Genomic DNA, 12,715 nt, shown 5'->3' on the forward strand with positions numbered 1-12,715 from the left:
ACATACACCCATACATATACAGTAGGGCTGGGCGATATTGGCTTTTATGACTATCGTGATATTTTTATGCCATATTGCGATATACATTACGATATTTTGCCTTGGCCTTGAATGAACACTTGATGCATACAATTAAAACATTCTTCTTCATACTGCATTAATATATGCTACTTTTAAACTTTCATGCAGAGAGGGAAATCACAACTAAGTCAATTGACCAAAACTGTATTCATTAAATACTCTTCATTCTCTCACGGGTGACTTTTTAAATGAAAGAACAAATTAATAGTGTTGCTACCTTTTTTAGTAACACTTTTGCTGCATACTTTGAAATGATTGATTGATACTTTTATTAGTAGATTGCACAGTACAATACATATTCCGTACAATTGACCACTAAATGGTAACACCCGAATACGTTTTTCAACTTGTTTAAGTCGGGGTCCACGTTAATCAATTCATGGTACAAATATATACTATCAGCATAATACAGTCATCACAAAGGTTAATCATCAGAGTATATACATTGAACAGCATATTGCTGTTGTCTGCTGAATATTTTCCCACTTGGAGCCAAACCACCGCCTGATGATGGACCCCCTGCTCTTTATGTTGGGAATTTATTGTTCTTCCTCCATTTGTGATAAGTTTCGCACCATCTCTCTCTCTCTCTGATCGGCGAGAGCTATGACGTTAGACTCGCGAGAGTTAGTGACGTATGTAAGAAGGCAGGCTTGTTTTCCGAATCTGTCAGAATGAGAGACAAGGATGACTGAAAAACGCCTGTTGTGTGATGCATGCAGCTAAAAGCAACTCGACCTGCTATGCTAACGTTAGCCATGCTAACGTTAGCCATGCTAACGTTAGCTCCCGGCAAGCGCGTGTGACGCTACATGCGCGACAGTATGTGACGTATGTAAGAAGGCGGGCTTGTTTAACGTCTCTGTGAGAAGGACAGACGAGAAGAAGTGAGACACGCCAGTAATGTAATGCACGCAGCTTAAAGCAACGGTGTGAGAACATATAATCGAATATTACGATATAGTCATTTTCTATATCGCACAGAGACAAACCTGCGATATATCGTATGTATCGATATACCACCCAGCCCTAATATACACACAAGCATATATATACACACACACACACACACACACATACATATATATATAAATACACACACACACACACACACACACACAAACACACGCGCACACACACACACACATATATATATGTGTACACATACACACACACATATATATATACATAAATACAAACATATATAATTACATGTATATACATATATAAACATACATACATATATATACATACATATATATGTGTGTGTGTATGTATGTGTATATATTTATATACACGTACACATATATACACAGACACACACACACATATATATACACATGTACATATTTACACACACACACATATATATATATATACACATATATATATACACACATACACATATACATATATATATATATATTTATATACATATATACATATACACACACACACATATATCTATACATATACACACATACATATACCAGTATATATGTATGTATATATATGTGTGTATATTATATATATATATATATATATATGTATATATATATATATATATATATACACACACATACATATATACACAAACATACATATATATATATACATACACAAACATACTGAATAGAGTGACTCCCATACGCTTTACAGTGAGCAAACTTTTGACATCACTTATTCATAATTTAGAATGCATAAAAAAGAAAACATAGTGTTCTTCTCTTACATAAGGATTGTGAATAGTACGCAAAGTTCCCTCAAAAAGTGCAGTTCCCCTTTGATAAAATGTTATGCCTCGTGAGAGGAACTTGAAAAACAGCTTAATTAGGGTCTGTCTGTATACCTGTGAAGAGCTCTCTGTTGCTGGTTTCATGCTAACATTCAGTGGAAGTTTCTTTATATCTGCTGCGGATTTGATAGTGGTTGTTTTCTGTTGGAGATACAAATATGTCAATCTCGGTGCAAACAAGCAAAGGATATGAGGCTCCGAGAAAGGAATAAGCTACCTGCAAGGCTTCGAGCTTCTCCTGCTGCTGTTTGATTTTATCTGACAGGTCTTTCTGTTTTTCTTCAGATGTCTGCCTTTCTTTCTTTAGGACACCACAGGGCAAATTGGGTTTCTTTTCTAAAGCGTCACATCTACAATGCAGTGCCAGAAAAACACAAAGTAAAAGTCACCTTGCAGAACGGACATGATGATAAACATTTCATTAGGTACACTGCAAAATCTAATGAGATCAAGCAAAATAGCTGTGTATAAGTTCATTTCTAGTGAAACAAACACACGAACAAAACCAATTTCCACAAAATGCCAATATGTAATTTTAGTGACTAGGAAATCAATCCAACTTATGACACTTGTCAATCAGAAATTGTGTTATTGTCAACATTCATATTCAAAAATGCAGAATTCATGGTACTGCTCTAATATTGGATCATCTTTAGGCTCTATAAGTGTAAATTTTGTGGTTGGCGAGTGTATAAATGTTCTGTGAGTGTGTGTGTGTGTGTGTGTGCGCGCATGCGTGTACCTATCCTGTGTGCCGTCAGGGTTCATAAGACACACCCAACTGTCTGGGTAGCGTTTGTCCACAGCATCCATCTGGAATGGCAGCGTTCTCCATTTTAAACACTTATCTAAAAACACAATCCACAAAAGAAGTATTAACGCAACGTTGTAGACAAGAAAAATGTGCTGAGTGCATAAGTGCATCGGGGACTAACCACATTGAATAGTAAGTGGGATCTCCATGGCTCGGCGTCTTTTGTATCTTGTCTCTGATGACGGAGGTGCGGACCAGCTGGCTGACAAGTATCCAAACTCGTCCCAGAATTTCACTATGCCTTTCTGAGCTGCATTAAGCATACATATATTTTTATTCAGCATTTTGTATAGGATATTTAATCTCAGCATGGAACAATGCAACAGAACTTACCTAGAAAATTTGTAATGCATAACAATCTTGCTCCTTACAACCTAAATTTCTTTATCACTGCCCTTCCGACTTTTAAGAACTTAATGAAGTAGACAGCATTAGGGATGGGTGATATGGCCCTAACGCCATATCGCGATATATATTGCAACCTTTTTCGGTAAGAATATATATCTTATGTAATTTGGCAGATAAATGATAATAAAATCATTGCAAAACTGGTTACGAAGGCTCCTAATTTGGCTGATGACGTATGCTGTAACATTGCTTAATTTGATGTTGTATTATTTTTTCAAAATGATTAAAATATATTTGTTTATTTACTGGTAATATTTGGGTACTTTCTGTCGTAGTATGGTTCTATCTACACTTCTGTTAAAATGCAAAAAAAGTATTTTCCTTCTGTTTTTTTATACTTTACATTAGTTATGGGAGATAATACAAATTTGGGTATTGATACAATACCAAGTAATTACAAGGGTAGTATTGACACCGACACTTTAAATTATTAAGACTAGTGAATGAATTGTTATTACAATTATGATTTAAAAAATATGGGATGGCGGTGTAACAATTTCAGTTATATATTCAACATTAATTCCTATAAAAGGGTCTGATTTAAATCCTTTCGTTTTTGCCCTTAAAGCCCTCCTGTGTACAGAGATGTATTTTCTGATATTGTAAACAATAACGAAAACCTTTTTGATAATAAATATTGATCCAACCACTATAGTATCAATTTGTTAACATTCAAGAGCTCTTGCTCATAAGTTATCCATCCATCCGTTTTCTACCGCTTGTCACTTTTGGCGTCGTGGGTGGTGCTGCAGCCTATCTCAGCTGCATTCGGGCGGAAGGTGGAGAACACCCTGGACAAGTCACCCACTCATCACAGGACCCTCACAGATAGCAGCTAACTACCTGTGTAGTGTAGCATGTTTAGCTATTCTTTGTCCTCCAGTAACAATAGTATATTATTATAATAATATCTAATAGTCTCTTTATATAACTTGTCACTTTATTTAATGAAAAGCTTGTACAAAATGTACATAATTTTTACTCTATTTTATCTGTTATTTTACATAACTTGTTACTTAATTTTTTATTTATTGTTATCTGTATTTATGGTGCTACCTGCAGCTAGAACTAGAATTTCCCCGAAGGAACTTTCCCAAAGGAATTAATAATTACTTTTATGAAACTTAATTTATTTGCTGCTATGGAGGCAAATATTGTTGATTTAGTGGTGGCTTTCCACTGCGGAGGGACATTAGTCACTAGCGAGAATGCTACACTGCAGTGAGGATGCGGTCATTTGCTTGACGCTGTTAAAGTTGCAGCACACAGCTAGAATGTGTCAACATGCATTATCTAGATATAATGGTCCTGTTAAAAGCTGAATCGTCAGCCCAATTTATAGCATATATATTGTGAATCGTCTGTATAGCGCAGCCCTAGCCAGCATTAAATTAAAATTGTTCACTGAGGATTTTACTGTATCTAATTCAGGGCAATTCCGTGGCAGCTTTTACGGAAAGACCTGACCAATCGTCTTGAACTTTGTAAAGGAGTCGGGTAAGAAATGAGCAAGATTGCAGTTCTAACAACATTTTTGGTCAACAGTAAATGAATATATATTTTGACTCTGACAGGCAAATGCTCCTCACCTATGTTAGTGTCCTTCCAGTACTGAGCCAGATGTTCCCCCATTGACTTAAGTAAATGGCGATACTCTTTAGCATCAGCAAAGTCTTGCTTATTGTGAGTAGGCTCAAGAACTAAATATGGGACATCTACTACGCCGACAACACCTCCACAGGCCCTGTGTGAAGCACAGACATTGTAAAACCTCTTAAGCACAATAATTTAGTCAAAGGTGCGCACTACTCACATGCCTCCCTCCAGCTGAGGGCCAGTCTTCTCGTACATTTTGATAAGACGAGAGCAGTTATACACAAACATCCCATCCAGGTCCCTCTGTTCAATGTTCACTCCAAAAATAAAGTTCAACTCTTTGGGCTCTTTTAACGCTCTGAAAGAAAAAAATAAGTGACTAAGCCTGTGTTGTTATTCTATTTTTTTTATCAACTTTATATTGCAAGACAATGAATATACTGACTGAAGCAGAGGCATGCTGTTGGGATTAATTTTTTACATAAAAAAACAGTAGTGTAAGTGAAGCGCTAACATTTTGAATATTGTGCAAAAGTTAGTTAATTCAAGCAATTAGATTTGCAAAGTGAAACTATTATGTGACATCAGCTCATAATAGACAAAAAGTATTTCAAGTCTTATTTTTAGATAAGTTTAATTATTATGGCTTACAGCCTGTGAAAACCTTGAATTGAAAAGTTATGATCATCAAAATTGTAACAAATTAAGTATTGACATATCTCACTTTGCATGTAAGAAATGTATATGACATTTTAGTTTCACATTTGAAGTTGAACTGCTAACATTAATGAACTTTTGCACTGTATTCAATTTTTTTTGTTCCACCCGTAAGTAAGATCTACTGTGTATATAGTTTCTATCATACTTTTGTTTGGCCTCTAGAATTATTTTCTTCATGTCAGCATCCCGTCTGAGCATCATGGCCGAATCTTGAACTTTCCTCAGGATAGTCTGAAAGACAAGGAACGGGGAGGGAAACGCTAGCTCTCAATAACCATGAGCAGTTAAAATGTACCTTAAAGAGATCAGGCGTTTACCCGAGAGTCTTTTGACACATCCTCTCCAAGTCTAGCCTCCGTTGCCAAACGCTTGCTCTCAGATTCTCTGGCTTTGTCCTCCGCTTGAATTGTTGGAAGAATGACCAATTTAATGTATGAATGTTAAAAAGACTAATAAGGGATGATAAAGGTGGATGTGTACCACTCATTTACCAAGTTTAGCGAGATGATCTGCTTTCTTGACTTCTTGCTCGGCACGTGTTTTAAAACGAGTTGATGAGTACTTATAAACTCTGCAAAAGGAGAAAGGACGCCAATGAACGGCTGTCACAGGATTGTTAATGTTATAATACACATCTTGTGACATTACCTTGGTTTATAAAGACAGCAGGACAACCTTTTGGTCCTGACTTTATGTCCCTGTATAAAAATCCTCATGCGAGGGTCGATGTACAACACGGCAGCGTATGCTCTGAACGACCTCTTCTCTGGTTTCCTGTAAGTGAGTGGGTGGCGCAGCAATTGTTGTTTGCTCAAAGTGTGAGATTTTGTTCAACTTGAATTAAAATATAATTGCTCTGTACTCACACTCCTTCTGTAGGTGTTCCAGACATCAGTATGTCCTGGTGATCCGTCTCTATATCCAACTCTGGCTCTCTGTTGTCCATAAGCTTCAGATTATAGATGATCACCAGTGTTCCTTCACATGTACCACGAATTAGGCGATCACAATGGGTCAAACATCTCAGAAGGATAAATATACAGTAGTACCTCAACTTTTGAGCTTAATTGGTTCTGTGATGGCACTTTTAACTAAAAACACTTGTATTTTCAAATCAATGTCTCCCATTGAAATGTATTTTTGGATATTAAAAAAACATACATTATGTATTGTTTTAATATTTTATGTGTTCATTATGTATTGTTTTAATTTTTTGTGTTTTCCTTGTGAAGTATTTTTTTTAATCTCTGTACTTTACTGTAATTTTATGAAGATTTCCTTTTTTTATTATTTCTTCTGCTAAAATCAATTTAATTGGGGCTTGCGCCCACAAAAAAACGCACAATTAGCCCTTACAAAAAAAACACTTAAATGACAAGTACTGTATCAAAATAATACTTTAGAAAGTACTGCTAACAGCTACTGTAGTTAAAAAAAATAAAATAAAGTAGTAACATACAGCATTTATCTTGGAGAGTGGACTTCTACGGTATCTCCATCCAGCTGCTTCTTTGTCCAACACACCATTAGCAGCTTTTCAATAAATTAACAGATAATTGTCCATCATCTAGATATAATTTTAATATCCTTGGTTGGTGTTATCTACTCATTCTCTTCAGTATGGTGCAGACCTGCAACAACATGCTCAAATTGTCTTACCAAGTGAACTACACGGTCAGTCATGTTTTTGATACCTACAATGAATTTAGTCTTTTCTGATTTAATAAAATGTTGGATACTTGTGTTAAACAATGCCAAAGTGTCAAATTATAAGATTAATGCATTATAGCGTGATCCTGCACGTAGTTTTGGATGCCTCTGATTGTGGGATTTTGGGGTCCGGCAGCTATGTTGTGACTTCATTGCAAGGTGGAAGCACTTATTTGGACATGAATGGTGCGTTTCAGTTGTACTGGGAAGTCGGAATTTCCAAGTTGCTAGTCGGCAATTTCAACTATAACGTCCCTCGAGGGTCGGGTTTCCTACGCGGAAGGCAGAGTATTCACTACCCCTTCGTTTGCTTCAAAATGGCAAATAATAAGAGAGACTTCCGAAATGTCCTTTAGCACTTAAGACTAGTTTTGTTGGCACTAAATAATCTGTATACAATGTATTGTCGGACATTTATACCGTATATAGAAATGTTACTGTAGTACAATGATTCTCAAGTATTTTCTGTTGCACCCCTATAGAAAGAAGAAAACATTAAGCACTCCCCTCCACTTCTGTTTAGCTTCAGTTGTATAGTAGATTTGACAGTATTTGCAGTTTTGAGACACAAGATGGCAGTAGTGTATATCCACTGTTGAACACCACAGGTACTTTGGGAAAATACGAGTTACACCGAGACCTTGGAACTGCGAGGATGTTGTCGCTCTGTCTGCATTAAAACCAACAAAACACATTTTTGTTATTGTTATTGATATATCGTATCTTGATATATAAAGATACGACAGTTTCTCTTCTCACTCCATGCAGAGAATCAACAGCGACACAAGATATGATAGTTGATACTGTTACCCAACTGACAGTTAGAATGTCTCTTCCATTGCTGAGTGATCACTTCCTGTTGGTTCGTGCAATTAATTTTGCTTCTTAACTTCCGGTTTCTTTCAACCAAAATATCCAACAATTAATTCAACGCATTTTATTTTGATATTATTAAATGTTTATCGTGAAATAAAATTACACCATTTTATCGGCCAACCCCTAAATGTATTCGTATAAACATTAAAGAAAAAGAAAATATATATTTTTTTAGATCAACAAAAAATAACTTTTTTTAATTCTGTGACTATAAAATAAAAGATTAAAAGTGCATATTGATTTCCGACATCGTAACTGGAAGGCTCATGATTCTGCTGTGACATCATTCTCACCTCTGACTTTCAACTTAAGTGGTACAGTAAATGGAATGTACCATAAATTAAGCTCTGAGCTAGAGCAGGCCGAACTCCTCTCTCTCTGCTTCATGCCATGAGGAAACACAAAACATTGTAAGATAATATTTTTTTAATCTAATCGTGGCATGAACATAACACCGACTTGCAACATGCAGTGACAAATGTTACATGAATGCTTCTAAAAGCAGCCTTTTCAAAGCACTCTCTGAAGCGATCAGAGTTTGTGCAAGTGTACCTAATGTTGTTGCCAGAGAATTTATATAAAGTTTACTAAGTTAATTTTCGACCGTATGGGAAAAAATAATTGTGGTAACAATTTGGAGACATATATGTTTTTTTACCAAGTGTACATCTTTAGAAGATAAATTATGAATCTTTAAGAGAAGGTGGGGCATCATTTCATTTGCAATCAGAGAACGCCTCCAAAATCCATCAGCTTTCAGACAAAAGAAAATGGAGTACAAAGGTGACTGTAAACCAACACATACTATCTAGACCACAAAGAAGAGTTTAAAATGTAATTATAATCATCACAGGTCCCCTTGTACTCTAGGAATATCATCCGCTTCTTCTCAGCACTGTTTCACACTCAATTTCTTCCTTTGGATGGTTGGAGAAACAAATTTAGGTCGATCTCTAATTATAAACTAATGTTAGATAGTAAGACCAGCTGTACTAGCCAAATTTATGTATGTTCACTGTGACATTTACTACGCCAACTAATGGCGAGTGTGCTTGTAACTCAAATTTTTGCTTGTCTCTTAAAGTACCAGTATAATGAAAAAAAAAAAATACGTGATGCTGAATTGTGTTTCATTGTATCCAATAAACCATATCCAATTGTATTTCCAATCTGCAAAGTATGTTAATATATCCTCTAAACATCAGAAATTGTCACAATTTCAGACAGACATTTTGAATATTCCGCTCAGAATATAAATCTCTGTAGATTCAGGGTCGGATGACGTCACGGTGGAAATTCATCTGCACCAGCACCAAAAAAAATATCATTCACAACCTCTTTGTACGACAAGATCACATTTTTCTTTTTTTATGTATTCTAAATCATGAATAAATAAACAACTAAAAAGTCAGCTAACAATTGAGTCAACGGGGGCCCTTTATTCCGCCCACGAAGCCATCTAAAAAAACTAACCAAAAACCTTTCTATATACATATTGTGACCTGAATATTAACCAAATAAACGCAATATTGTTATTATAAGCACTGACACAGACAAATAATTTTTTTTCGGCGCATTGATCACAGAGAAGTACCTAGTAATGCTGCTGTACTTTGGGCCGGTTGGTGTCCTGCTGATGCATCGCGTCTTGGCTTGTCAAAGTTATTCTAGATTATAAATCATGCTTCTTATCTGGATAAGAGAATTTAGCCATAAATAGAGAAGTTGTTAATGTATGACATTCAATTTAGTTGGTATTTCTTGTTTAGCCCTTAACAATACTGCTACAAGTACATGATGCTATAGTGTTTTACTAAAGATGGATCTGTTTAGCGCACAGCTTCTAAAACTTGTAGTTCATCCTCCTTATACTCTAGCGAAAAAAATCTAAGGTTCTGGATAGGGATGTAACGGTATCAAATCTCATGGTACAATATTATTTTGGTATTAAGGCCTCGGTATGATATTATTGTGGTATATGTCCTAAAAAAATACAAATTTAAAATGTTATATTGGGTAAAATTAAGTCACAGGAATGTTTAGGATAAACATACTTACTGTAACTGAATAAAATCAATGTTAAACCGTTCTAATAATATGTATTACTACCAACATCAATTTTTAAGTGCAAAGAATTGTGCAGGGACATCCACTGTTTTAAGCAAATATATATAAAGCAAACTTACTGTTGCATGTCTTTAAAGTGACAATGTAAACATCCATTGTAAAATAATATTGTTAACTTCAGTGTCTTTCAACTTTTACTTTCTGACAAGCAGTATCCTTCATAGTGAACATGTTTATATCAATCTGAAAAATGCTGATTGTCAGAAAAGTCAAATATTTTAACTTTTAATAATGTAAATACCCCACAAACTGATATTTGCCTTTACTGACTTCAAATATATTTTCTGGCTGACAGTTTATGAGATGGCTTTTTGTCCAAGGTGTACACTGCCTTCCGGTAGAATAATAGATGTATGGATTAAAGATTGATCAAGTAGTTATTCGGTTTCCTCATATTTACTCCAATTAATTTTTTTTTTAGGTTACTATCTCCGTGCTGTGCAACGTGACAGGCTGGCTCTGTGTCTGTCGCCTTGGAAACACTGGAGACGAAAATATTGCTTTGCAGAACTCACTTTCTTACCTCTGGCAAAAAGGTTATATTTTCGCCAGCGTTTGTTAGCAACATAAATCCAAATTGTTTTGGATAGATTTGGGTGATATTTTTCAGGAAATATCCCAAAAAACAATTCCTCTCATCAACCACGAACACACTACTTCCTGCTTACAGCATTTGATGCCCCCACTTTGGCGCACCGCGCTGCTCAAAGGATTCGGTTTATTTTCAGAACTACACTTCAAGTTTTTGTTTGACACTGTCAGGCGACACAGTATTTTTGTGAGGACTTTAAAACCAAAATACCGCGGTATCTACTGTACCGTTGCACCCCTAGTTATAAATAAATAAATGGGTTGTACTTGTATAGCGCTTTTCTACCTTCAAGGTACTCAAAGCGCTTTGACACTACTTCCACATTTACCCATTCACACACTGATGGAGGGAGCTGCCATGCAAAGCGCCAACCAGCACCCATCAGGAGCAAGGGTGAAGTGTCTTGCTCAGGACACAACGGACGTGACGAGGTTGGTACTAGGTGGGAATTGAACCAGGGACGCTCGGGTTGCGCACGGCCACTCTCCCACTGCGCCACGCCGTCCCAGTTCTGGATCATAATTTGTCACAAAGTAATCGTTGTTGGCTCACACAAAGTCTGCTTGATTAGCAATGTTGTTGATAGTAAAGGGATCAGTGGTTTCCACCTCTACGTCACAGAGCAGGTGACTGGCCTGCTCATTATCTCTCAAAATGGCTAGGGGATCTCAGACATATTTTGATCATACCTAATTACGCGCAAACTTTGTAAGTCTTCTGGTGTAATAAATCATATATATATGATAACAGCTTCAACATAGAGGCAACTTTTTTCATTATGCTGGTACTTTAAAGTATAATAATTAGTCAAAGGACAGCTTTATCTCAAAACACTTAAGTTGAGGTACCACTGTACAAAGAAAAAGACACATTTGAAGGCGACATGTAAAGTTGAAGGTTGCCACACATAGGCATGTGCTTACCGCTGCTACTTTCAATTTTGCTGAACTGCTCCATCAAATCTTGTTGGCTTTTAAAAGGAGAGTATTTGAAAATCAGCTCAATCTCGGTGGCATACTTCTCTGGGTCAGACGTCAGTGGCTCTTTGGTCACTAAATCCCAGGAAGGGAGAGGCACTATTACCTGAAGATGACAGGATGGGAACATTTTACAACACAATAGGGTCACATCATTTACCTTAATGTTGAAAATAAAATGTATAATAGATCCATCATTCATCAAGATTATCAATATAAACCACACATTTTCAGGCAGAATAGATTTGGTTGCAAGTAATTAAATGTCAAGCAACAACCAACCTCATCGAGTCCCTCTTCTTCATGAAAAGTCCTCGACAGAAAAAGGCAGGTTAGATTGTTGCCCTTTTTTGTAAACAGGATGAAATCTTTCCCAATACGCATGGATCCCCTGTCAAGGAATACAATCAAAAAACGTTTCAATAAATAAATGTGCCAAAAACAAATATGTGCCAGCCATATTATTTCACAATCACAAAAGCCTTGAGGAGCTTACGATTTCAGCCCGTTTCCATATTGGCCAATCTGAGTTGAGTCTGGGGACCGTTTGCTTGACTTTCCAAACTGGATCACATGCGTGGCATCGCCTAATTAGGACAACACATAAATCAGATTACATTCTTAACACATATAAGAAGAACATCTGCCTGAGAATCAAATATTGAATCCACTTTAAACACAATAGGGAACTAAAATAGGGTTGTCAAACGATTAAAATATTTAGTCGCAAATAAACATGGGTTTGCTTTATGCAAATGTTTGCTTGCAGCGCAGCACAAAAATCTCAATGCTCAGACTAGCCCACCTTAGAACATGACTGACATATTACATTAAAATAATGTAATAACATCCTACAGTGTTAAGTCTGTTTTCAACTTGTAGTTATGTGTATTTTCCTAAAATATACTTTCAAATTCAGTCCAAATTTGTTTTTTTTCCACATTGTAGAATAATTTGAATAGAGTACAGTTTAAGTTTTTACGGATCTAAATGAGATTTTACCTAAGCTCAACTGCACC

General features: G+C 36.1%; 1 protein-coding gene across 2 annotated transcripts in view; it reads right to left on the reverse strand.

The window, feature by feature from the left end:
* LOC133556483 (ATPase MORC2A-like) overlaps nt 1–12,715 on the reverse strand; it is a 28,039-nt gene that overhangs the window by 9,900 nt on the left and 5,424 nt on the right. For both annotated transcript variants that reach the window (XM_061906444.1, XM_061906443.1), the window contains exons 6-19: nt 12,193–12,283; nt 11,979–12,087; nt 11,643–11,802; nt 6,281–6,392; nt 6,063–6,188; nt 5,906–5,985; nt 5,732–5,814; nt 5,560–5,645; nt 4,912–5,052; nt 4,688–4,842; nt 2,812–2,940; nt 2,619–2,724; nt 2,094–2,226; nt 1,931–2,017 (exon numbers count right to left, since the gene is read on the reverse strand). In XM_061906444.1, the coding sequence (XP_061762428.1) occupies nt 1,931–2,017; nt 2,094–2,226; nt 2,619–2,724; nt 2,812–2,940; nt 4,688–4,842; nt 4,912–5,052; nt 5,560–5,645; nt 5,732–5,814; nt 5,906–5,985; nt 6,063–6,188; nt 6,281–6,392; nt 11,643–11,802; nt 11,979–12,087; nt 12,193–12,283 (1,598 nt within the window). The remainder of the gene's footprint in view (nt 1–1,930; nt 2,018–2,093; nt 2,227–2,618; nt 2,725–2,811; nt 2,941–4,687; nt 4,843–4,911; nt 5,053–5,559; nt 5,646–5,731; nt 5,815–5,905; nt 5,986–6,062; nt 6,189–6,280; nt 6,393–11,642; nt 11,803–11,978; nt 12,088–12,192; nt 12,284–12,715) is intronic.

Source organism: Nerophis ophidion, linkage group LG07 (assembly GCF_033978795.1).
Source record: "Nerophis ophidion isolate RoL-2023_Sa linkage group LG07, RoL_Noph_v1.0, whole genome shotgun sequence".
NCBI lineage: Eukaryota > Metazoa > Chordata > Actinopteri > Syngnathiformes > Syngnathidae > Nerophis > Nerophis ophidion.